Source organism: Pocillopora verrucosa, chromosome 12, assembly GCF_036669915.1.
Source record: "Pocillopora verrucosa isolate sample1 chromosome 12, ASM3666991v2, whole genome shotgun sequence".
Taxonomy (NCBI): Eukaryota; Metazoa; Cnidaria; class Anthozoa; order Scleractinia; family Pocilloporidae; genus Pocillopora; species Pocillopora verrucosa.
Window position 1 is genome coordinate 11,414,057 of NC_089323.1, and position 26,851 is coordinate 11,440,907.

At 38.4% G+C, this 26,851-nt stretch overlaps 2 protein-coding genes across 3 annotated transcripts; one reads left to right on the plus strand and one right to left on the minus strand.

Moving 5' to 3' along the window:
- Positions 1 to 189: 189 nt before the first annotated feature.
- Positions 190 to 7,156, plus strand: LOC131781354 (galactose-3-O-sulfotransferase 2-like). Its single transcript, XM_059098001.2, has 3 exons — positions 190 to 289; positions 1,606 to 1,668; positions 6,047 to 7,156. The coding sequence occupies exons 1-3, from the start codon at positions 190 to 192 to the stop codon at positions 7,150 to 7,152; spliced, it is 1,269 nt and encodes a 422-aa protein (XP_058953984.2). The 3' UTR covers positions 7,153 to 7,156.
- A 6,010-nt stretch (positions 7,157 to 13,166) lies between these two features.
- Positions 13,167 to 26,274, minus strand: LOC131781316 (galactose-3-O-sulfotransferase 2-like). 2 transcript variants are annotated; one of them, XM_059097968.2, is made up of 4 exons: positions 26,099 to 26,274; positions 21,408 to 21,507; positions 20,042 to 20,104; positions 13,167 to 15,656 (listed from the first exon to the last, which is right to left on the minus strand). In XM_059097968.2, the coding sequence occupies exons 1-4, from the start codon at positions 26,123 to 26,125 to the stop codon at positions 14,551 to 14,553; spliced, it is 1,296 nt and encodes a 431-aa protein (XP_058953951.2). In that variant the 5' UTR covers positions 26,126 to 26,274; the 3' UTR covers positions 13,167 to 14,550. The 2 variants fall into 2 exon arrangements, with proteins under 2 accessions (XP_058953951.2, XP_066015325.1); XM_066159228.1 differs by lacking the exon at positions 26,099 to 26,274 and adding an exon at positions 22,073 to 22,136.
- Positions 26,275 to 26,851: the final 577 nt, after the last annotated feature.

A 26,851-nucleotide genomic window follows, 5' to 3' on the forward strand; every position in this document is an offset into this window, starting at 1 on the left:
CAATGTAATTTTTGTTACACATGTGTAAGTTGTGTACCAAGGAACAGCTGATGATTGTTGGATGATTTTGTCACATCTATGAACATGAGATGTTTTGCATCACAATAAAAACTTTTATGATCATGGAATCCAAGAGATACACAGTGGTTGATATGAGATAGTATGTTTTTCTTTTTGTTTTGTAAACAGATGTTTATCATCTTCCTCTCATTTGTGTTACTAATCACAACAGCGATTCAGTTGCGATTATTTCCTTCACTGCCAACGCTTGAACAAATACAAGTACAAGGTAAGAGTGCAAGGACTCATAGAGCCATACACAAATTATTACTTGAATTTTATTGATAAACCCAAATTTCGATGATATTTTTTTATTATGGTGATGTTGTTCAAAGTTTTTGCTAAGGTTTGAAAATTGAATGTTATTGTGCAGGCTGAATAAAGATTTTAAGAGTTTTACATACACTTTATGATTAACCCTTTAACATTTTATTTCAGATTGCTAATTCTCCCCTCTAGCTGGTGCACATTTTAGTTAGTTCTAAGAATTTGGTTTTAGATCAAGATAAAAACTTCTAACTGATAAGTTTGAGTATTGTTATTACCTGCTTGCTGGATAATGTGTGGATATTATGAGGACAAGTGACATGTTAATGTGCTTTAATGGCCTTTGGCTGCTGCTATTTGTTACTAACATGGTCAGGGACACAAGGTAAGTCATTCTTTTAGTCGACAAAATGCCCACCAGAGTAGCTCCTTACTGTTTAACCCTTAGCTCTCAGAAGTGATTTACAAGTAAGTTCTCCCTGTACTATTCATACAATATCCAGCAAACAGGTAACTAGAATACTCAAAGTTTGCAGCTCGAGCAGTCAACATGGCGGGCAACCATAAAGTCAAACTCTCAAAGCACACCACCTCTGCTTTGGCCTATTAGCTATTGGCTTATCGCTACTCTTGTCGAGTGGTAATGTTGAGCGAAACCCTGGTCCTGAATCAATTTCTCAGAATAGAAATTTCAAGCTGAGTACGGTCAAAGGCTTAAGAATTTGTCATTTGAATGTGCGAACTCTTGTCGACAAGATCGATGAGATGCGGGGTTTTTGCGAGACCCACCGACCGCACGTTCTGTCCCTGAACGAAACTTGGCTGCATTCATCAATCAGCGACAGTGATATTCAGCTTACCGGCTACTTACTTGTACGAAGAGATCAAACTCGCCGAAATGGTGGTGTTCTCATTAACGTTTCCTCGAACCTCGATTACAAGGTTATTCAAGAATTTGAAAATGATCAACCCGATATTCCTGTTTTCTCGTCACCACATTCCCACCAATGGCGTAGCTCCACTTTCTGCATGTAAACCCCCACACAACCCACAATTCCTCTAACCGCTCTGACGAAGGGCTAACGCTCGAAACGACAGCTTTTTTGCCCTTTGCGGTGGCTAATTTACGTTTTCAATCCGGTTGTTAACACTAAATTACCTGCTATACTCTCCCACCGACGCAGCACCACAGTTTCTTTAGAAAACTTACCCCTTTATTCATTTGTCATTTATTTGTTGCGACCACTAACTCTTGCCTTGAAATTTTTCTATCCACAGATCTCACAGTAACGGACCATGCCAAGCTTGAAGAGACTTACCAAGGAGATACGCCAGGAAATCGTAAGTTACCTTTTTCCTTTCCCCCCTATTAGTAAAGATCTAGCATTCCGTTTAGCCGTTCTCATTTTCGCCAAAACTAGGTTTTGTAGTCACATCCATTTCATCGGCCGTTGCCTTCATTCCAAAGTTATTCCTAAGGGTTTTCGCTCCAATTTCCACACATCTTCTTTTTTTCATTCGAATCAATATCGTCACCATATTCAGTGCGCCCAAAATTCTTTTTCACGTAATATTATGAGAATCACAATCAAAGCTATGTGGCAAAAACGTAACAAACCCAGCGAACAAATTCTACATTGCCGCTCTGAACTTTCAAAAATCTGTCCAGCTGTTTTTTTTTTGCACAATCCATTCGTGCCAAAATTCAGGATGCCAATTCTAAACTTTTTAAACATTTGCACCAAATTAAGGCCAAAAAACTAGACCAACTTATCGGCCCTCAAGTTACTAACGACTCATCGCCTGAAAACCTCAAAACTGTAGTTACCATTCCAGAAAATTTACTACTTTCCGATTCAGAAAAATCAGTTCTTAGCAAGGGCTTAAATTTTGTTCCCATATCACAAAAAACCGACGAATTTTCAGTTAAGCAAGACGTTGAAAAATTCCTTCGCCGCGTTCAGTTGAAAGCCTTTTTTCATGACAAAGAGGATGATTCTAACACCTCGAACAAAGATACTTTCCAAACACTCCAGATTTGAAAGTCTAAATGGACTCCCTCAGAGGGCCAGTTCTCATCTTTAGATTTTTTCCTCAAAAAATGTCGCCACGATATCAACAAACTTAAATTCAATCGTTACACCAAATTTTCCAATCTTTCTTCGGAAGAGTGGTCGGCACTAAAAAGTCTAAAAAAACGCAAAGACATTGTCATTAAGGCGGCCGACAAAGGTGGTGCAGTTGTTGTTTGGCGGGCCAACCTCTACCAAAAAGAAGCTTTGCGGCAACTTTCTGACACCTCCTTTTATGCTAAAGTCGACAAAGATCTCACTTTAACCAAAACATTGTCAAAAATACGATTAACGATCTTATAGCTAAACAAGAATTGCCGGCCACTGCTAAAAATCTCATCATTACCACTCCTAGAACTTCATGTATTTACTTTTTACCTAAAATCCACAAACCTAACAACCCAGGTCGACCCATCGTTTCTGCCTGCAGTTGTCCCACCGAACTTATTTCCAGCTATTTAGACAAAATTATAGCGCCTATCGTCAAAACTTTGCCGTCTTACATTAAGGACAGCCAACACGCACTTGAAATTTTCGTGACTTTAGTTTCCTCGATCAAAACAAACTTATTTCACCATGGATATAACATCTCTTTACACTGTCATTCCCAATGACGAAGGTCTCCGGGCCCTCAAACATTTTTATCGATCAACGCACTGTTAAGCAACCTAGCTCTGAAACACTACTCCGTCTGGCCGAATTAGTACTCACAGTCAATTGCTTTTCATTCGGTGGTAACTACTACAAACAAACTAATGTTGTGGCCATGGGTACTAAAATGGGACTCAGCTACGCCAATCTTTTTGTAGGTTTTATCGAACATCAATTTTTTAGCCAATACCAAGGCCCAAAACCTGAACTCTACGGCCGCTACATTGACGATTGCATCGGCGCTACCTCCTCTACCAAAGAGGAGCTCACTCAATTTATAACCGCCGTCAATTCCTTTCATACGGCTCTTAAATATACCTGGGAAATTTCCGACACTTCTTTGGCTTTTCTAGACATCAAAATTTCAATTGAAGGCAACGGCTTATGTACTACTGTTTACTACAAACCTACAGATTCACATAGTTACTTGTTGTATTCATCTTCACATCCATCACACGTCAATAACTCCATACCTTTTTCACAGTTTCTCAGACTTTGTCGTTTATGTAGTGACGACTCTGATTTTTCCGAAAAATCAGAGGCAATGTGCCAGTTTTTCGATAAACGTGGCTATCCTGTTTCTGTCGTTCAAGCGGGCTACCACCGTGCCCAACTAATCGATCGACAAGCAGCACTACAAACGGCCGAGAAGGAGAACACTGACCGCATTACATTTACTCTTACATTTCACCCTCACAACCACGCAGTTAAATCTATCATTCTTAAAAATTTTCAATGACTCCAAAACGATTCAGAGACTGGCACTATCTTTTTGCAACCCCCACTCATTTCATTCAAACGTGACAAAAACATAGGCAACTTTTTCGTCAGGAGTTCATTTCAAACCAATGACTAATCTGGAACTTTTAGATGCGCTCGCTCACGATGCAAAACTTGTCCTTTCATTCATAACGTAGAGAAAATATCGGGACCAACACTTCTGGAGTGTCGCAAGGGTCCATCCTCGGACCCCTGTTATTCATTGTCTACATTAATGATTTACCACGTTGTGTCAAACACTTTTCTGTAAATATGTACGGTGACGACACAGTTTTATATCTTGCTGGCCCAACAGTAGACAATTTAACTTTTTACATTAACCAAGATCTTCAGTGTCTATCTGAATGGCTAGAAGACAACAATCTTGTTCTCAATGTTTCAAAAACTAAGTGTGTACTATTTACATCTCGAAGGCATAAAGAGCGCGATTGTATTTTAAATCTTAATCTTCTTGGAAAGTCTATATCTTGCGAAACTACTTTTAAATACCTAGACGTGGTGTTCGACAATTTTATGACTTGGAAGGCTCACGCGGACTATGTGTGTAAAAAGGTGGCGTCATGAGTTAGTATTCTGGGCCGTATTAGAAGTTTCGTCACAAAAGAGGCAGCAACACTTGTTCATAATGCTTTAATTCTTCCCTTATTTGATTACTGTGACATTGCCTGGAGTAACCTTCTGCAGCAAGATATAGATCGACTACAGCGCTTACAAAATAGATCTGCACGGATTATTACACGTTGCTCTCGCTCATCTGAAGCAATAGAGCAGCTGCAATGGCCGACTCTTTCCAGTAGACGCTATTACCACAAGGCTAAACTCGTTTTTCTCTGTCTTCACTCATTAGTTCCTAGTTACTTTTCATCATATTTTACCAGATTTTCGAATGTTCACCATTATTCCACAAGGCAAAGTATGAGGCTATCCCTACCAAAAGTAAAACAAAATTTTGGGAAAAGGACCTTTTTTCTTACTGGCGCAGAAACTTTTAATAAACTCCCTCTAAATATTGTGAAGAGTGAAAACATTAAAACGTTCTGCCGCCGAGCAAGACATTTCTTTTTATCTTAACTTTGATATTTTATCTACTATTTTAGGTCTTAATTGTGTTTTGGCTTTTTAGTCTTTGGCTGTTAATGTAGTTTTAAAATTCTGGTCATGTATATATATAATTGAGAATTTTGATGTAAATTATTTTTAAGAAACAGGGCCCCTATGGATACCAGCCTTAGAGCTGAATGGGCTACCCTATGTGAATAAACTTTTACTTTACTTTACTTTACTTCAAGGCGTTCAAATTGCAGGAGTTAAAAGGTTGAACTTATCTCCCAGATTGGGTAAAAAGGGGTTTGAGACTTGGTTACTTCACAGTTGATTGGCAAGAATTCTAAGCAAGAATTAAAATGATGGCATCTGTGAACAAATGTTTGGCACATTTGAGGCCATTTATCCAAACGTCGGGTAACTCTTTGGAGTCTCAAAATGCGGCCAGTACCATCACTACATGTATACTTTTTATTGGCGGAGATACAATTACCCAATCTGGCTGGACCATACTTCTTCTCTCACCTTAAATGGACTAGTGTCCCTTCCAGAGGAACCAGCAGCACTCTTAGTCACTTAAACTGAGAAACAAGTCTTTATCTATTGCCTGGGGGAGGGGGGAATAGAGGCGGGTCAGTCGTTACCATCAGAGGTTAAAGTGGGGTAGTATAGTAAATCGACTGCTGCCAAGAAAGGCAGGGGGATCAGATAAAATTTATCCTGACCCAACCAAACTCCTCCCCCCTCTTCCCTTCCTCCCCTTCCTCCCCTCCTTTTCCCCCTTTCCCCCCTTCCTCCTACCCCCTGCCCCTCCCCCCCCCCCTGGCGCTAAATGACGACGGGTCGTTTATGTAAGTTACTAGTTGAACTAAATTCCAAGCTCGTAAGATACAACACAATACCAAGATAATTACATATGTTTATTAGAAGTTTGGTGTGTAGTATCGCTGGGTATTTTTACGAGTTGTGTCGTATCGCCCGCAGGGCGAGTCAAAATTATCTATTGTCCAACTGCCCTATTTCATGCGCATTTCATAAAAAGTGGGAAAATATCTGTACTTGATTCGCGCGTTATTTGCATTCTACGTAGTGCAGTTGGATAATACAGTAATTAGTGATACTTACACCTACCAAAACTTCTAACAAGACAATTTTTTTTCTTTTTTTTTCAGAACAATCAAGGACAGATGCAGCCACCAATTGTTCCTCGGAACACTACGTTCTTTTTCTCAAAACACACAAATCAGGTTCAAGCACAATTTCGAACATTTTCTTTCGTTATGGCGATTCTCGAGATCTTTCCTTTGTTCTTGGCTCGGACACTCTGATTGGATGGCCGACGCGATTCCGCATTGGACAAGCTCTTGCTTTCGATGGAACGCGACCAAATTTTCTTTGCAGTCACACAAGATTCAATAAGAAAGCCATCAACTATTTGTTTCCAAAAGACGCCAGCAAATATGTGACAATCGTCAGAAACCCGGTCGAACAGTTTGAGTCGATTTTTAACTACATGCAAATCGGAACTGTGTTCGGTTTTGGGACAGATCCATCTGAATCATTGAAAGCCTTTCTAAAGAATGGAATAGGATTTAATATGCTCAGAAAAAGCGGAAGTTCTGTTTTAGCCAGAAATCCGCAAATGTTTGATCTGGGTTTGGATTTCAAGTTTTATCAGGATGCCAAAGCCATTAAAGAGTACGTTGAATTCTTGGAAGAAGAGTTTGATTTGGTTTTAATCGCAGACTATTTTGGCGAATCTGTGGTTCTTATGAAGAGATTACTATGCTGGGAATTGGACGATGTACTTTTTGTAAAAACAAACGAACGGCTTGGCAAGGACAAAGCTACTGAAATATCAGATGGTACGAAAGAGAACATCAAACGGTGGAACAAAGCCGACGTGTTGCTGTACGAACACTTTAACCAAACTCTTTGGCAAAGAATCGAAAGGGAAGGAAAAGACTTTTACTACGATCTTACGAACTTTCGTCGAATGAAACAGGAACTTAAAAGTAAATGTTTTGAAGACAAGCCAAGTAAGCAGTTAATGTATTGCAACAAGTATGCGAAAGGTTTCACTTTAAGGTCGGATTTGTCTTCTGATCTAAAACAAAAATGTGAAAGAATGATAAGAACTGAAAATGACTATCTGGCATATTTAAGGAAGAAGCGAGTAGCAAAATTAGTCGGTATTCATAGCGCAACACCAAATGAGGATGATGAAGAAAAAGTTAGTTGGGACGCGGCCAGCGATTATAAATATGTTCCTGTCTAAAGTAGCCAATTACATGAGACTTTCATCGCAAGTTATATATTTCGCATATTTCGCAGTGAAATTAAATTGTTTCTATGGATATTTAGAAAAAACCCGAGAACGCATAAGGAGTGTTTGTGTGGGTCGGATGTCTAAATATTCACATTTACTAATAGTACATGTCCTACTTCATTCATCCTAACAGAATATGTTATTGAGCGGTATTTTTGGAACGGATTGAGTCATACAACTGCAATGAAAACAAACATAAGATTCACCTTTCTGATCGTGAAATTAATATCATTCCTTCTGTTATCGTAGCTACGTTCCTTGGCATCAAGTGAATTCAACATGGCGTCTTTCTTCATAAGCAGTTTGCATCCATTAGAGTTTTGTTCTTCAGTCTCACGGTAGTAGTGTTGTTCAATAGATTGCATAGAATATATGCAGTTTGGTTTCAGATTTACGATTTTGCTTTTTTCAACAACTGTACGTTTTTCAACTAGGACATTGGCATACTTGGCATACACGGCTTTCATGGCTTTCAAGCGTTTGCGACTCAATCCGTTCCAAAAATACCGCTCAATAACATCTTTTAGTGTGGATTGGCCGCAAGCAATACGACTTGTGTGTACGTCTGTAAGTATTTTGAGCGTTTGCACCATAAAGCTCCAGGTAATCGTAAACAAAAATGTTGCACTTCCGTCACTAAAGCAACAATTCCAGAACTTCTAGAATTGTTGCTTTGGGGAAAGAAAACTGCTTGTGAAGAAAGACGCCATGTAGGATTCACTTGATGCCAAGGAACGTAGCTACGATAACAGTAGGAATGATATTAATTTCACGATCAGAAAGGTGAATCTTGTATTTGTTTTGATTGTAGTTATATGGATATTCTTTTTTAATAAATACATGATCCAAAATCCTGTGTTTTTTGTGTATATTGTTATTATGTTATCTATTGTTTACGCAATTGTCTTGTGGGCTAATTTCTATGTAAAGTTGTTGATGTCTTCAGCAAAAGCTGCTGTGAATAGCTTTGATGAATGTAACGTATTTAAGAAAGCTGCTCATTTATCTGTTATTTTATATGATAATTAGCTTAATAATAGCAATGATGAAGCATTTTCAATAAATACAGTCTTTAGCTGTAGGTCTTGTCTATTTTAATAGCCCTCGTACGCATGGTATTCGTGTTCGTGATCGTGAGCCCAGCAGAATACCAAAGAAAAGAATTACACGTATTTTGAAGAAATCCAGGAAAGTAAGACGTTTACTTCGAACCTTCATCAGAAAAAACCTACCGAAGGCTTCTCGAATGCATCTTTTTACAAATAAAGCTCGTGAAAAAATATACGCACATGGAATCAGATGTGAGAATAAAGGAACAACAAGATATCCCTTTTCTGCAGTCAGGAGAAAATATCCAAAGTCTATCAAGTACAGGATACTGAAAATACAAAACCAATATTCCCATGTGATAAAAAGTCCAAAGCCAAAGCAGTCGAATGCATGGAGGTCTAATTCAGTACCAAATGTTTATAAAAATCTGAATCACAGGGTAAATCATTTTAAGCCCAATCTGTTTGGGGATATAGAAACAAACCCTGGTCCTGTTATTAATTCTACTAAAATAATGCAAGCTCCTTACAGTTAAGACAATGTGGCAATGTTTGGGTTAAATGCTGGTACATAGTTTGTAGCCATGTCACTTGCTTCCCTCATATATAACAAGAGGAATGGTTAGTGCACTTGGTTAATATCATGAACATTGGTAATGAATTATATTCTGGTCTATCTAGTCTATCCAGGCAATCCTATTTACTGTTTACAGAAGTACCTGAAATGATAATAGTGTTTAATATTAAATATCAGCTTCAATATAGTTCATGCAAGCTATACTGTTACTATACATGGTACTTCTGAAGTACAACTCCAACAATAATGCTGGTAATGCCCCTTGGGAGACGCGAAGGCCGTATTTGAGTCCAAACAACTTCAAACTTCCTATCCATAATGTCCTCAATGATCTTGAATTGGATAGACTCTTTAATGTACAGACACACTCCCCCATGCACTGCTTCAGTTCGATCTCGGCGGATCACGTTATAGCCAGAAATAGCGACAATATTATTGTCAATGTGGTCTTTGAGCCAAGTCTCTGTTATGCATACAAGGTCGAAATCTGCATAATGGACGACTTCACGGACTTCATCTATTTTCGGCGCCAGTGACATGACGTTGGAGAGAAAGAACGACGGCATGAATAGCTTTGATGACTTTGCAGGTTCGGCTTTAGATGGTGTAGGTGGAATAGCGAGAAGGTTGGCGTTATTACAGTATTTGTGACTGGACTTCAAACGGTAGGGGCCATGGTTGGCTGACCTTGGTGAAATAACTGCAATATGGCGGTGACGATAAACTTCTCGCTCCTTCACTTGTCGTCCAGCTCTGGTACCGCGATAAGATGGCCATTTCCCACCATGAAATCGAAGAAAACCAAAAGAGGGGCGAACCTGGACCATTTTGCGGCAGCAGATATAACATTTAAGGCAATAAAATTCAAAAATTACGGAAGCAGATGAGACCTCGTGCTGCCTTGAAAGGCGCATACATTCAACCAACTCTGACCAGGAGAGTGCTTTCCAGGTATCAGAATTCTCTGTTTTAAAGAAGCTATCCGCCTTAAATCCAACTAAGGCAACCGGTCCGGACGGAATCCCCGGTTGGCTTCTTAAAGAGAATGCAGATTTACTAGCACTGCCTGTGACTGATATCCTTAACTGTTCGTTTAAGGAAGCACGGTTGCCTCAGTCTTGGAAGGACGCTAACATCACTCCAGTACCAAAGCAGAATCCAATACACGATGTAAACAAACATCTACGTCCAATATCCCTAACTCCCGTGCTTTCTAAGGTTGCTGAAGATTTCGTCGTGGAGAGTTTCCTCAAGCCTGTTGTGTTGGCGAAAGTGGATGTACGGCAGTTTGGGACTGTGCCAGGTTCCAGTACGACACAAGCACTAATAAGCATGGTCCACTCATGGCTTAGTGCTACGGATGGGAACGGTGCAACTGTCAGAACCATCCTCTTTGACTTCCGCAAGGCGTTTGACCTTATTGACCATCAGATCCTAGTTCAGAAGCTCATTTCATACGATCTTCCAAGCGGAATAATTGACTGGATATTGGACTTTCTGTCCTGTCGCCGACAGCGTGTTAAACTTAGTCAGGACTGTTACTCGGAGTGGGGGGCCATCCCATCAGGGGTCCCACAGGGCACAAAACTTGGCCCCTGGTTATTTACTATTATGATAAACGACCTCATCATCCCGGGTACAGACATGTGGAAATATGTCGATGACTCCACTATTTCTGAAACAGTCATGAAGTCTGAGGTCAGCAAAGTCCAACAAGCGGTTGACGAACTCGCGACGCAAGCTTCTGCTGACAAGTTCCAATTAAATGAAACCAAGTGCAAGGAACTGCGCATAACATTCAGTCACTCTAGAAAGAACTTTGATCCAATTAAGGTTAATGATCAGGACTTAGAGTGTGTAGAGCAAGCAAAGATCTTAGGTTTGCAGATATCTTGCGATCTTACGTGGAATAATCACGTATCCGAAGTTGTAAAGAAAGTAAACAAGCGCCTGTATTTTTTGCGTCAGCTTAAGCGTGCACAAGTCAAGTCGGAGGAACTTTTGCTCTTCTATTTGACTTGTATTAGGCCTGTCACTGAATATGCATGCCCTGTTTATCATCATAGCCTCCCGCAATACCTTTCAGTAGATCTTGAGAGATGTCAAAGGCGAGCTTTACGTATTATCTATCCAGATTGTTCGTACAATGAGGCGCTTCTTTTGACTGGTCTAGTTCCCTTACACAACCGCCGCGAGTTCTTATGTGATAAGCTTTTTAATTCCATCCTGTCTAATCCCTCGCACAAGCTCTATAGCTTACTACCTCCCAAGAATGAGTGCGAAGTCAATTTAAGGAGTCAGCACTCTTTTACTACACGGCGCCTCCACACCATTCGTACTCGAAATAGTTTTATCCATCACTATGTCCATAAAGCAATGATGTAATATTGTTTTTCTCTTAATTATATATTTTTGTCTTTTTAATTAGTTCTTCTTAGCCATGTATTTTTTGTAGTATATATTTTATTGTAAATCAAACGTAATTCAGCCTGTGGCTGCAAGGTTCTTGATAATAAACTATCTATCTACAAGATTTCAATTATTGTATGTCATTTGCTAAGCTATGCAGGCCTTGCTAGGATAAAATTATAATTCCTTTCTTTTAACAATCCTTAGTACTACAATAAGTTTTTACTATAATGGTGATGGTAAGTTTAAGATATTTGATTCTCATGGTAGAGATTCATATGGATGTCCCATCCTCAAGGAACTTGTGTACTGTTAGAAGTTAACACCTTAAATGAGCTGATAAACTATTTTCAAGGTCTTTATCAAGATCCAATGTACATGTTAATGAAAAACAATGTGATATGACATATATTTCTGATCAACAGTTGTCAGCTGTCCCCCTTAAAGCAAATCATGCAGATGCAGAAATTGTAACCATTCCTTGTTAAGCTGTTGTGCCACATCTTTTTATAGCATTTGTTTTTCCATTATCAAATATTGTGGGTATTGGAATTCACAGACTCTAGGTAGAATCGCTGACCATGCAAACAAGTTTTACAAAGAAAAACTCAATGGCGATACCCATCCACTGACTATCAACAATTTCCCAAGGACACTTCAAATATATGATGCAGATATTGATAATGCCTTTAATTTGGAGAAATAAGGAATACTACGCTGTACATCTCTTGGTAGCAAACTTTTGCTTCAGAAGTTAATCACAGATAATACTGAGGATAATACTGGGTTTTTAATGTGGATTTCAAATTATTGCTTCAGCTGCATTTTTCAGCACAATAATATAAAAAAAAGCAAAAAGTGTTGAGTACTATATTATAAGGTTTAGTCCTTATGGTACACTTGATATATTTGTAAAAATGAATGACGAAGATTTTCTTATTCAGTCATTGGTGGATATTGTAAAAAAACAATTCCAGAGTAAAGATATAGAATATTGCATCAAATTTATATGTTGTTCAACCAATTTGTAAAATGCTGGAAGACAAAGGGTGATGTCAAGACTTAAGTCTCATAGGAAAGAACTACATGCAAAAAGGAAAAAAGAAAGCTATGCACAAATGGAACCTGCCATGAAAAAAAAAGTTTTGTCTGATAAAGCAATATATTGGTAGAAGTCACTGGATCTTGCAGAAGAAAAAACGCTTTTATCTAACAGAGCTCAATGGTATAAATCACTGGGTCCCGAAGGAAAAGAATAGCTTTTTTCCAATCAGCAGAATGGTATAAATCACTTGGTTCTGCAGAAAAACAAACTCTTTTGTCTAGCAGAGCAATTTGGTATAAATCACTGGATACTGCACAAAAACAAAAGAGAGCAGAATGGTTTAACTCGCTCAATTCTGCACAAAAACAAAAAAAGAGCAGATTGGTATAAGTCATTGAATCCTGAGGAAAAAGAAAAACTTTTGTCTGGCAGAGCAAAATGGTATAAAACACTGGATCCTGCAGACAAAGATAAGATTATATCACAAGTTCAAGCTAATAACGAAGCCCCTAGAAACTCAGTTCAACGTGATTTGGTATACCAGTCCGACACCCGTAGTGTCACTACACTTGATCCCAAGGATCCATTACCATCCAGGTATCCCAGTTACCTTGCTCACGGGGTCTAGTCTAATGCATGAAAAAGGGGAACTGAACATGTGATGGAAGCCCATTTGAGCCCATATATAGTACTTAACACAGTTTAATAGTGACAGTATGAATATCAATGACATGTTGAAAATACAAAAGCAACTTTTAAGATTAACGTTACTCACATTTTGACTGAGGATTAGGTCTGCTGGGATAGGGTTAGAGTGAAATGCCTATATGATATAACATAAGCAACATTTGAGGCTAATTTGGGACATTTTTTAACACGAATACCGATTATTATTGTAATTTTTACTCACAAATGAAAAACACACTAAACACCTCCGTGTTTCTAGTATCATTTCTCCAGATGCTTGAGAGAACTGGGAGAGACCTGGAAATAAGTTATTGTTAACGGTTGTAAAACTGAAGGCAAATCCTCGACCCTGGCAAGCGATTTTCTCCACATGTTACCGATCAGCCCATGAACATTTGAAAGGAAAACCAAGATAAAGTCAAAGAAAAACTCTTTGAAATATTGGGCTCAAAGATTGAGAGGCTACCAAGTGATCTGGAGTATTTTAAGATAGTTTATCCAAGGAAATATATAGAAATTATGCTTGAGAAGCTTATGGTTACAAACCAACCCCTTTTTCTTGTTGGATACCTCGATTTATGATAATTATTCCAATTAGGGCCATAACGGCCTTGCAGGCAGCTTTAAACACAGAATCAGGAGGTCAAGAACGCACGCAAAGGCGCTGCTTAAGTTCCTTGGGATTCCCGGTCGACTGACTCTTTGAAAAGCCTCCATTTCCTGACCCCTTTTAAAGATCAACTAGAATAAAGTTTTGTGTAAAAGCCGGCGGAATCTTGGATGTCACGATTGGTAAATTTTTGTTTACTATGTAACGAACACCTGTCATCGACAAACATTTTAAGTAAAAACCGTGGTTTTTCAATGAGAAAAGGAATAAACTTTGCCACTTGGCAAAAACATCAGAGGATGACGGACAGATATCTCCAGAACAATCAATTCCCCTACCAACTAATTACGTCTAATTTCTAAATTTTACTTTGTCAACGCACTTCACTTCCATATATATATATATTTGTACATGCATTCATAAGCGCCTTGTGCCGGACAAGGCGTTGCATGTCTTTGCGGCAGCACTTGCAAATTTCCATATATGTTTCTCTTTTCAAATTGAAAAAATTATATCTATAATTCCTGCCTGCTTAGGTTTTCATGATGCTTTATACCACTGGTTTTACGCATCACGGAGTGAAACTACAAATTTTAAAAGAAGTTCTCCCTCTAAACAAGATATTTTGCACAATTTGCAATTTCTTCCCCGCCTTGATGACTGTGATTTTTCCTCTAGTGTTGTTTTCACATGGTAAATAAATAATTTTTTTATTTTCTCAGGTTTGTGTCTCCGCAGTGTTTCTTTCGTTATGTGTGATTAAATATTGCATTTGTTACGCATGATTGTACGTGACTGTTAGGATGAATGATGTAGGACATGTACTATTAGTAAATGTGAATATTTAGACATCCGACCCACACAAACACTCCTTTCTCGGGTTTTCTAAATATCCACAGAGACAATTTAATTCACTGCAAAATATGCGAAATATATAACTTGCGTTGAAAGTCTTATGTAATTGGCTACTTTAGACAGGAACATATTTATAATCGCTGGCCGCGTCCCAACTAACTTTTTCTTCATCATCCTCATTTGGTGTTGCGCTATGAATACCGACTAATTTTGCTACTCGCTTCTTCCTTAAATATGCCAGATAGTCATTTTCAGTTCTTGTCATTCTTTCACATTTTTGTTTTAGATCAGAAGACAAATCCGACCTTAAAGTGAAACCTTTCGCATACTTGTTGCCATATATTAACTGCTTACTTGGCTTGTCTTCAAAACATTTACTTTTAAGTTCCTGTTTCATTCGACGAAAGTTCGTAAGATCGTAGTAAAAGTCTTTTCCTTCCCTTTCGATTCTTTGCCAAAGAGTTTGGTTAAAGTGTTCGTACAGCAACACGTCGGCTTTGTTCCACCGTTTGATGTTCTCTTTCGTACCATCTGATATTTCAGTAGCTTTGTCCTTGCCAAGCCGTTCGTTTGTTTTTACAAAAAGTACATCGTCCAATTCCCAGCATAGTAATCTCTTCATAAGAACCACAGATTCGTCAAAATAGTCTGCGATTAAAACCAAATCAAACTCTTCTTCCAAGAATTCAACGTACTCTTTAATGGCTTTGGCATCCTGATAAAACTTGAAATCCAAACCCAGATCAAACATTTGCGGATTTCTGGCTAAAACAGAACTTCCGCTTTTTCTGAGCATATTAAATCCTATTCCATTCTTTAGAAAGGCTTTCAATGATTCAGATGGATCTGTCCCAAAACCGAACACAGTTCCGATTTGCATGTAGTTAAAAATCGACTCAAACTGTTCGACTGGGTTTCTGACGATTATCACATATTTGCTGGCGTCTTTTGGAAACAAATAGTTGATGGCTTTCTTATTGAATCTTGTGTGACCGCAAAGAAAATTTGGTCGCGTTCCATCGAAAGCAAGAGCTTGTCCAATGCGGAATCGCGTCGGCCATCCAATCAGAGTGTCCGAGCCAAGAACAAAGGAAAGATCTCGAGAATCGCCATAACGAAAGAAAATGTTCGAAATTGTGCTTGAACCTGATTTGTGTGTTTTGAGAAAAAGAACGTAGTGTTCCGAGGAACAATTGGTGGCTGCTTCTGTCCTTGATTGTTCTGAAAAAAAAAGAAAAAAAATTGTCTTGTTAGAAGTTTTGGTAGGTGTAAGTATCACTAATTACTGTATTATCCAACTGCACTACGTAGAATGCAAATAACGCGCGAATCAAGTACAGATATTTTCCCACTTTTTATGAAATGCGCATGAAATAGGGCAGTTGGACAATAGATAATTTTGACTCGCCCTGCGGGCGATACGGCACAACTCGTAAAAATACCCAGCGATACTACACACCAAACTTCTAATAAATATATGTATTTATCTTGGTATTGTGTTGTATCTTACGAGCTTGGAATTTAGTTCAACTAGTAACTTACATAAACGACCCGTCGTCATTTAGCGCCGGGGGGGGGAGGGGCAGGGGGTAGGAGGAAGGGGGGAAAGGGGGAAAAGGAGGGGAGGAAGGGGAGGAAGGGAAGAGGGGGGAGGAGTTTGGTTGTGTCAGGATAAATTTTATCTGATCCCCCTGCCTTTCTTGGCAGCAGTCGATTTACTATACTACCCCACTTTAACCTCTGATGGTAACGACTGACCCGCCTCTATTCCCCCCTCCCCCAGGCAATAGATAAAGACTTGTTTCTCAGTTTAAGTGACTAAGAGTGCTGCTGGTTCCTCTGGAAGGGACACTAGTCCATTTAAGGTGAGAGAAGAAGTATGGTCCAGCCAGATTGGGTAATTGTGTCTCCGCCAATAAAAAGTATACATGTAGTGATGGTACTGGCCGCATTTTGAGACTCCAAAGAGTTACCCGACGTTTGGATAAATGGCCTCAAATGTGCCAAACATTTGTTCACAGATGCCATCATTTTAATTCTTGCTTAGAATTCTTGCCAATCAACTGTGAAGTAACCAAGTCTCAAACCCCTTTTTACCCAATCTGGGAGATAAGTTCAACCTTTTAACTCCTGCAATTTGAACGCCTTGAAGTAAAGTAAAGTAAAGTAAAAGTTTATTCACATAGGGTAGCCCATTCAGCTCTAAGGCTGGTATCCATAGGGGCCCTGTTTCTTAAAAATAATTTACATCAAAATTCTCAATTATATATATACATGACCAGAATTTTAAAACTACATTAACAGCCAAAGACTAAAAAGCCAAAACACAATTAAGACCTAAAATAGTAGATAAAATATCAAAGTTAAGATAAAAAGAAATGTCTTGCTCGGCGGCAGAACGTTTTAATGTTTTCACTCTTCACAATATTTAGAGGGAGTTTATTAAAAGTTTCTGCGCCAGTAAGAAAAAAAGTCCTTTTCCCAAAATTTTGTTTTACTTTTGGTAGGGATAGCCTCATACTTTGCCTTGTGGAATAATGGTGAACATTCGAAAATCTGGTAAAATATGATGAAAAGTAACTAGGAACTAATGAGTGAAGACAGAGAAAAACGAGTTTAGCCTTGTGGTAATAGCGTCTACTGGAAAGAGTCGGCCATTGCAGCTGCTCTATTGCTTCAGATGAGCGAGAGCAACGTGTAATAATCCGTGCAGATCTATTTTGTAAGCGCTGTAGTCGATCTATATCTTGCTGTAGAAGGTTACTCCAGGCAATGTCACAGTAATCAAATAAGGGAAGAATTAAAGCATTATGAACAAGTGTTGCTGCCTCTTTTGTGACGAAACTTCTAATACGGCCCAGAATACTAACTCTTGACGCCACCTTTTTACACACATAGTCCGCGTGAGCCTTCCAAGTCATAAAATTGTCGAACACCACGTCTAGGTATTTAAAAGTAGTTTCGCAAGATATAGACTTTCCAAGAAGATTAAGATTTAAAATACAATCGCGCTCTTTATGCCTTCGAGATGTAAATAGTACACACTTAGTTTTTGAAACATTGAGAACAAGATTGTTGTCTTCTAGCCATTCAGATAGACACTGAAGATCTTGGTTAATGTAAAAAGTTAAATTGTCTACTGTTGGGCCAGCAAGATATAAAACTGTGTCGTCACCGTACATATTTACAGAAAAGTGTTTGACACAACGTGGTAAATCATTAATGTAGACAATGAATAACAGGGGTCCGAGGATGGACCCTTGCGACACTCCAGAAGTGTTGGTCCCGATATTTTCTCTACGTTATGAATGAAAGGACAAGTTTTGCATCGTGAGCGAGCGCATCTAAAAGTTCCAGATTAGTCATTGGTTTGAAATGAACTCCTGACGAAAAAGTTGCCTATGTTTTTGTCACGTTTGAATGAAATGAGTGGGGGTTGCGAAAAGATAGTGCCAGTCTCTGAATCGTTTTGGAGTCATTGAAAATTTTTAAGAATGATAGATTTAACTGCGTGGTTGTGAGGGTGAAATGTAAAAGTAAATGTAATGCGGTCAGTGTTCTCCTTCTCGGCCGTTTGTAGTGCTGCTTGTCGATCGATTTGTTGGGCACGGTGGTAGCCCGCTTGAACGACAGAAACAGGATAGCCACGTTTATCGAAAAACTGGCACATTGCCTCTGATTTTTCGGAAAAATCAGAGTCGTCACCACATAAACGACAAAGTCTGAGAAACTGTGAAAAAGGTATGGAGTTATTGACGTGTGATGGATGTGAAGATGAATACAACAAGTAACTATGTGAATCTGTAGGTTTGTAGTAAACACTAGTACATAAGCCGTTGCCTTCAATTGAAATTTTGATGTCTAGAAAAGCCAAAGAAGTGTCGGAAATTTCCCAGGTATATTTAAGAGCCGTATGAAAGGAATTGACAGCGGTTATAAATTGAGTGAGTTCCTCTTTGGTAGAGGAGGTAGCGCCGATGCAATCGTCAATGTAGCGGCCGTAGAGTTCAGGTTTTGGGCCTTGGTATTGGCTAAAAAATTGATGTTCGATAAAACCTACAAAAAGATTGGCGTAGCTGAGTCCCATTTTAGTACCCATGGCCACACCATTAGTTTGTTTGTAGTAGTTACCACCGAATGAAAAGCAATTGACTGTGAGTACTAATTCGGCCAGACGGAGTAGTGTTTCAGAGCTAGGTTGCTTAACAGTGCGTTGATCGATAAAAATGTTTGAGGGCCCGGAGACCTTCGTCATTGGGAATGACAGTGTAAAGAGATGTTATATCCATGGTGAAATAAGTTTGTTTTGATCGAGGAAACTAAAGTCACGAAAATTTCAAGTGCGTGTTGGCTGTCCTTAATGTAAGACGGCAAAGTTTTGACGATAGGTGCTATAATTTTGTCTAAATAGCTGGAAATAAGTTCGGTGGGACAACTGCAGGCAGAAACGATGGGTCGACCTGGGTTGTTAGGTTTGTGGATTTTAGGTAAAAAGTAAATACATGAAGTTCTAGGAGTGGTAATGATGAGATTTTTAGCAGTGGCCGGCAATTCTTGTTTAGCTATAAGATCGTTAATCGTATTTTTGACGATGTTTTGGTTAAAGTGAGATCTTTGTCGACTTTAGCATAAAAGGAGGTGTCAGAAAGTTGCCGCAAAGCTTCTTTTTGGTAGAGGTTGGCCCGCCAAACAACAACTGCACCACCTTTGTCGGCCGCCTTAATGACAATGTCTTTGCGTTTTTTTAGACTTTTTAGTCTTTTTAGTGCCAACCACTCTTCCGAAGAAAGATTGGAAAATTTGGTGTAACGATTGAATTTAAGTTTGTTGATATCGTGGCGACACTTTTTGAGGAAAAAATCTAAAGATGAGAACTGGCCCTCTGGGGGAGTCCATTTAGACTTTCAAATCTGGAGTGTTTGGAAAGTATCTTTGTTCGAGGTGTTAGAATCATCCTCTTTGTCATGAAAAAAGGCTTTCAACTGAACGCGGCGAAGGAATTTTTCAACGTCTTGCTTAACTGAAAATTCGTCGGTTTTTTGTGATATGGGAACAAAATTTAAGCCCTTGCTAAGAACTGATTTTTCTGAATCGGAAAGTAGTAAATTTTCTGGAATGGTAACTACAGTTTTGAGGTTTTCAGGCGATGAGTCGTTAGTAACTTGAGGGCCGATAAGTTGGTCTAGTTTTTTGGCCTTAATTTGGTGCAAATGTTTAAAAAGTTTAGAATTGGCATCCTGAATTTTGGCACGAATGGATTGTGCAAAAAAAAAAACAGCTGGACAGATTTTTGAAAGTTCAGAGCGGCAATGTAGAATTTGTTCGCTGGGTTTGTTACGTTTTTGCCACATAGCTTTGATTGTGATTCTCATAATATTACGTGAAAAAGAATTTTGGGCGCACTGAATATGGTGACGATATTGATTCGAATGAAAAAAAGAAGATGTGTGGAAACTGGAGAGAAAACCCTTAGGAATAACTTTGGAATGAAGGCAACGGCCGATGAAATGGATGTGACTACAAAACCTAGTTTTGGCGAAAATGAGAACGGCTAAACGGAATGCTAGATCTTTACTAATAGGGGGGAAAGGAAAAAGGTAACTTACGATTTCCTGGCGTATCTCCTTGGTAAGTCTCTTCAAGCTTGGCATGGTCCGTTACTGTGAGATCTGTGGATAGAAAAATTTCAAGGCAAGAGTTAGTGGTCGCAGCAAATAAATGACAAATGAATAAAGGGGTAAGTTTTCTAAAGAAACTGTGGTGCTGCGTCGGTGGGAGAGTATAGCAGGTAATTTAGTGTTAACAACTGGATTGAAAACGTAAATTAGCCACCGTAAAGGGTAAAAAAGCTGTCGTTTCGAGCGTTAGCCCTTCGTCAGAGCGGTTAGAGGAATTGTGGGTTGCGTGGGGGTTTACGTGCAGAAAGTGGAGCAACGCCATTGGTGGGAATGTGGTGACGAGAAAACAGGAATATCGGGTTGATCATTTTCAAACTCTTGAATAACCTTGAAATCGAGGTTCGAGGAAACGTAAATGAGAACACCACCATTTCGGCGGGTTTGATCTCTTCGTACAAGTAAGTAGCCGGTAAGCTGAACTTCACTGTCGCTGTCACTGTTTCGTTCAGGGACAGAACGTGCGGTCGGTGGGTCTCGCAAAAACCCCGCATCTCATCGATCTTGTCGACAAGAGTTCGCGCATTCAAATGACAAATTCTTAAGCCTTTGACCGTACTCAGCTTGAAATTTCTATTCTGAGAAATTGATTCAGGACCAGGGTTTCGCTCAACATTACCACTCGACAAGAGTAGCGATAAGCCAATAGCTAATAGGGCAAAGCAGAGGTGGTGTGCTTTGAGAGTTTGACTTTATGGTTGCCCGCCATGTTGACTTCTCGAGCTGCAAACTTTGAGTATTCTAGTTACCTGTTTGCTGGATATTGTATGAATAGTACAGGGAGAACTTACTTGTAAATCACTTCTGAGAGCTAAGGGTTAAACAGTTAGGAGCTACTCTGGTGGGCATTTTGTCGACTAAAAGAATGACTAACTTTGTGTCCCTGACCATGTTAGTAACAAATAGCAGCAGCCAAAGGCCATTAAAGCACATTAACATGTCACTTGTCCTCATAATATCCACACATTATCCAGCAAGCAGGTAATAACAATACTCAAACTTATCAGTTAGAAGTTTTTATCTTGATCTAAAACCAAATTCTTAGAACTAATTAAAATGTGCACCAGCTAGAGGGGAGAATTAGCAATCTGAAATAAAATGTTAAAGGGTTAATCGTAAAGTGTACGTGAAACTCCCAAATTCTTTATTCAGCCTACACAATAACATTCAATTTTCAAAGCTTACCAAAAACTTTGAACAACATCGCCATAATAAAAAAATATTATAGACATTTGGGTTTATCAATAAAATTCAAGTAATAATTTGTGTATGGCTCTATGAGTCCTAGCACTCTTACCTTGTACTTGTATTTGTACAAGCGTTGGCAGTGAAGGAAATAATCGCAACTGAATCGCTGTTGCGATTAGTAACACAACTGAGAGGAAGATGATAAACATCTGTTTACAAAACAAAAAGAAAAACATACCATCTCATATCAACCACTGTGTATCTCTTGGATTCCATGATCATAAAAGTTTTTATTGTGATGCAAAATATCTCATGTTCACAGATGTGCCAAAATCATCCAACATTCATCAGCTGTTCCTTGGTACACAACTAACACATGTGTAACAATAATTACATTGTTACCTACACTTAAAGAACTTTGTTAGTTATGAAAATAAGTTACTTCCCTAATCTACATTACCAGTTGCCTTTGTTAGAAAACCTTGGAACAGTCAAGCTCAGTTGCCTCAAACACTGTCAGAGACTTTCAGTTCACATAATTTTTAATAGAAATTTCATGCCTTAGACAAACAAATTAAACACCTAGTTAATCGTTCTTTTTTCATGATTGTTGTTGCTGTTTTATTTTTCAGTTTTTTTGCTCTGCTTTCGATACAACGAATACATCGGACAGACCAAACGTCAGTTTGGTACACGTTTACAAGAGCATAAAAAGCCGTTTTCTTTTGCAAAAAGGAAACTTCAGCTTTATCGGAGCACACATGCCTAACTAACCGTATAATTGGGTGGGATAATTCTAAAATTATCACCACCAATCGGCGTTATCACCATCGCCTTTGTTTTCTGTCAGAAAAGAGGCAGCTAATTAGTGATCATATAAAAGGACCTCTTGTTGCAGCGTTTAGATCACCCCTGATGAAGGCACTAGACAGGAGTGTCCAAACGTTGGGTCTATGAACTGTAACTTCTTCGGTTACATTCATTTAATCTGTAAACCAGAGTAGCATCAAGCCATGTCTGATTGTCCACCTGGTTGGCGTGTGAACTTTAATATAAAGGAGCCTCTACTTGGCACTCATCTTTGAATGTACTTTTCATCGGTTGATCGCTCGTGTGTAAAGTTATTTCTTTTGTGGACTGTTTTGCCTAATATAACATTTCTAAAGATAAGTTTTGTTGTGGTTCAGTGAGAAAACGAGAACAGTGTGAGTGTTGTAAATGAAAAGAAATTCGTTGGCGCCGTGAAGTTAAAAGAAGGGACGACAGTTGACATCTTGACTGGTACAAACAAGTGTCGAGTGGCCATTTATAAAGGTACGATTTTGAACGTTTGTGATGAGTAAAAATTGCGATATTCGTTAATAAAAAAATAAAATAAATCTGAGAATCGAATCGGTCACTTGCATGCTGCAGTTTCTTAAGGTTGTGCTTTACAAAGAAATAAATTTATCAGTAAGGTTTCAAGATTACTTTAGTCACATTTTGGGAACATTCAAGATTCATAATACAAACAGTGATTAAACAAACCTTATTACATAAAGAAGCCCTCCTAGCTAAAAACAAAATACTGTATTCAGCCCTTTTTTAGTAAAATCTAAGGGAGAGATGTACTAACTCCAATATAAAAGTAATTCAATATAGCAGAGATTTCCCAATCCCAGTGCAATTTGTTAAATTGAGATTCCAATGAATGTCCTTTTCCTTATAGCTATCTAAGGCGTTGGCTGAGCTTTTAATATATATTTATATATATGTATATGTATATTTTTTCAAATTCAGATGTCATGGAATCCAGATATAAAATAGTCAAGCTTCTTGTAAACAACCTCATTCAAGGCCAACAGGGAAAGCTGTGAGCCCAGGAAAAAAAGACGATCAGCAGCTAAGTCTGCAGCTTAAGATAACTTCATTCTAATTTATTGTAACAGTTACAACAAGATTTTAATCAAAATATCAATTCTATTTAACTGTAATTAACCCCTTCACTCCCAAGAGTGCTAGGTCAAAATTTGAGAAGAAATCTTTGAATTTCAATGTGTAGAATCAACAAAAACAGAGTAAAAAATGAAAGGGCTGCTTGATCACTTACATTTGAATGTTTACACACAAGAGTTTTATCCAAAAATTAATTCATATGATGTTTTTAAGAAAAGAAAAATAAATCAAATTCCATCATAACATTAATAATACAATCAAAATATTTTACACCTAAACCTTAATTAGGCTTGTAGATAAATTTCATTGAATACTTGAATTTTAGCTGGGATTTTTTTAATTTTTAGTATTTATTTTATATAAGTAGCCTCAAATTTTTGCTTAAAATTCCCAGTTTTCAGTTTTCCATAGGTAGATGGCTTGGTTCTCTGCCCAGCAATAAGCATAGCTTTACCTGTTCTTAAAGTTTTTGGCTTTAAATAATAGCTCCTGAGCTTTTGGGGTTAGGTGATCCAAGATATCAGTATTTAAAGATCGCCATTATTGATACCAACGGCTGTTGGGTTTGCTTGATTAATTTCCCGTCGATGTGACATGACATCTTCTCGAGCGATTCAGGCTAATCGAAGAGAATTTCTGTGTGCAGTATGAATGTCGTTAAGTGTAAACATTTGCACCCATAGCATTAAAAAGTCAGATACAGAGTTTAGCCATTTAAAGAGCAGGTCTCTGCTTAGGCAGATCAATCTCTTGGACTCCCAATAAATTAACTTTGAAGTTCTAAATGAATTGTACCAAATCCTGTCAGCGTAAGACACAGACTGCAAACCGCAGACCGAGCGTAAAATTCAGACGAAGACCGCAGAACAGGGGTAAAATGTAGACTCCGTTCTTTGATTGAAATTTATGGATATTCCTAGTTTCTCTTAAAGATTAAACTTAAAACGAACTTGAGAATTTTACTTGCTCTTAATTTGTTTCAAAGTAAGGAAGACTACGCCATTTTTCCAATAAATAAAAACACGTCACAGCAAAACAAAATTTCTTAAGCATCCCTTGTCAGCCAACAAGAAGCCCAGCGTAGATTAAGTTGACCATGATACCCAACGATTTATCTCAGGTTAATACTGAAGTAAAACACCGAGCGGAATAAGAAACGCAAACGCCTGGGAATATTCTTCGGAGGTTTTTAATTACATTCTTATCTCGCATCCACAAATTTGCATTAAATTTAAAGAATTTGCACGCCTAACTTCGCAGCGCAAAACAAAGGTACGACAAACAGGTTTTTATTGTCCAAGTAATCGAAATTGCCAATATGCGATGAAAGTCTATCACTGATACTTTGAAGGCCGAATGAATTTTCCATGAGCTGCATTTATGTCCAAAGCTACCTATAACGTTGCTCAGCAGAACTGTTTGTTCCTTAACAAGGAAAATGTATTCAGCTGGCTGTTAACTGCATATTTAAACACTCACGTTTCTAATCGTGATGCAAATTTTCAACGGAAATGTGGATGAAAATTATCGCGGTTTCGTCTTCCTAGTGAATCATTCATGTATGTCTATACTCCACTGGTGTAAGGTAGCAAGGCTGAAAAAACTGCATCAGCTCTTTAGGCGTACAGATCAAAGCTACTGGCGGTGAAAGGTTACCTAATAAAAGTCCAGTTATAAGAATCCTCGACAAGGTTTCTGCTTCTTCTCATATGAATTCCCTGCATAATATTTTCAATTAAACATTCTTTCCAGGATAACTATAATACTTCATTGCCTGATATAAAGAATTCTCGTTCTTGAGGAAAGAATTCCCGACCATGTGGCAAGAGTTTCTGAAATAGAGATTCGTCTCAAGATATTCAGATGGAAAGCATTCTTACCAGAATTCTCTACTAGTTTCGTCGCGAGAAGCTTGATTCTTCTTGAAGAATCGCGATCAAATTATTATTGTAGTAAGAATTTTGGATCTTAGTAAACGAAAAAAAACATTTTCGATCTCGTGACAAGTTCACAAAACCTATGTTAGCGATGGGTTGAATCTTTGATGAGTTGGATAGATGAAGGTTCTAACTAACACATTGCAAACGCCTGCAAACGACTGCAAACGGGCGCGGTCCTAGAGGAACCTTAACGCCATGCAGCCATAAATTTAATTTTCACAGAAAGGTTCTTTCAAAATTCCTGAAACCATCACTTGTTTGATGAGAATTTGAAGCGATTCCGTAATTCATGTAGCTTTCGCACTTTGATCCAAATTTGGGCCTTCTTTCCACGGATACTTTCGAACTAAAGATGTCTAAGTACTAATGCACAAGCTCAGAAAGTTCGTCCACCAACAAACCAAAATAAGTTTAGATTCGAATGACATTCGTTACCAGCCGGTTATTGCTCACATTATGTTTAAATGTGGTCTTTTGTGGGAACTTTAGAAATATACGCATGGCTGACAGCATTCACTCTGAATTATCGATCACATTATCCACCGACTAATGGTGGGCACAGGCGGAGAACTCTTCTTTAATAGTATCAAATCAATAGCTTGCCATTTTTAAGCTCACAACGATTACCCTAAATCGATTTGCACGATGTTTCTTGGGAAATTCAGCAGCTATTTTTAACGTGACACGAGCCGCAATTAACTCAATTTTCGAAGTGTTAAGAACATCACAATTTTCGCGTACGCACACGTTCAGATATATCAACTAGAAAACCGATATCATTTCTAGGATCGCTTAAAATTTTCAACCGATTATCTGATACTTTCAAGAGATTTGAAAGAACCTTCTCTGGGCATCAAGTCCAATCAAGAACGTACATGGCTACCTTGTATTGTCTATTTTGAGCTAAACTTTGCAAAAAACTTACCATCCACATCCGCTTTCTCGGAGTCATTCTGCCAGAAGTTTCAGGGCTTTCAGAAAGCCCTAAGAAAAGGTTCTTTCAACTGGTATAAATCTGAAGCACTGATAATTCCCAGAAAGAAAATACCCGAGCGCCTTCCACGCTCAACGTACACGTTCGTGACTCGACAAACTTCGGTGAAAAGCAATGGAAAAGTCGTAAAAAATGGAGTGGGTAGAATTACAGTATTTACATTACTTCGCTCTGTGATTGGTCAACATAAAACGCCTTCCCTTTTTTTTTTCTACCGGGATACCTGTGGTAGCCCAGTCCTTTGTTTTTTTGTCGCCTTTTTTCCCTCCGCCACAAAATGGAAAAAATTGCGCAATAGTACCCAGTGGTCAAAAGGTGGAAAAAAAGACAATGAAGCAAAATAATGTAGCTTACACCTCTAGTATTCAGAGAATTCAGGAAACTTTACTTTAAACAGTATTATTTCCTTAAGTCTATTTAAAATCAATAAAACTCAAGATAAATCATTTCGGAAATAATCTGGAATGTTTTGGCCTTTAATCTCGTGCTCTCTGACTGTTTACAGGCGTACATTATTTTCCAGCTATTGAAAAATCCTTATTTCATCAAGGCCTATACATTATGAATGTTTTCTTTTTACACACAGGCCATATGCATAATCTTATTCCAGACACGTGCTAATCAGCTAATTTGTAGCAGTGTCTTCTCACGCCTATCGTTATTTAGAACTAAAAGAAATGCAAA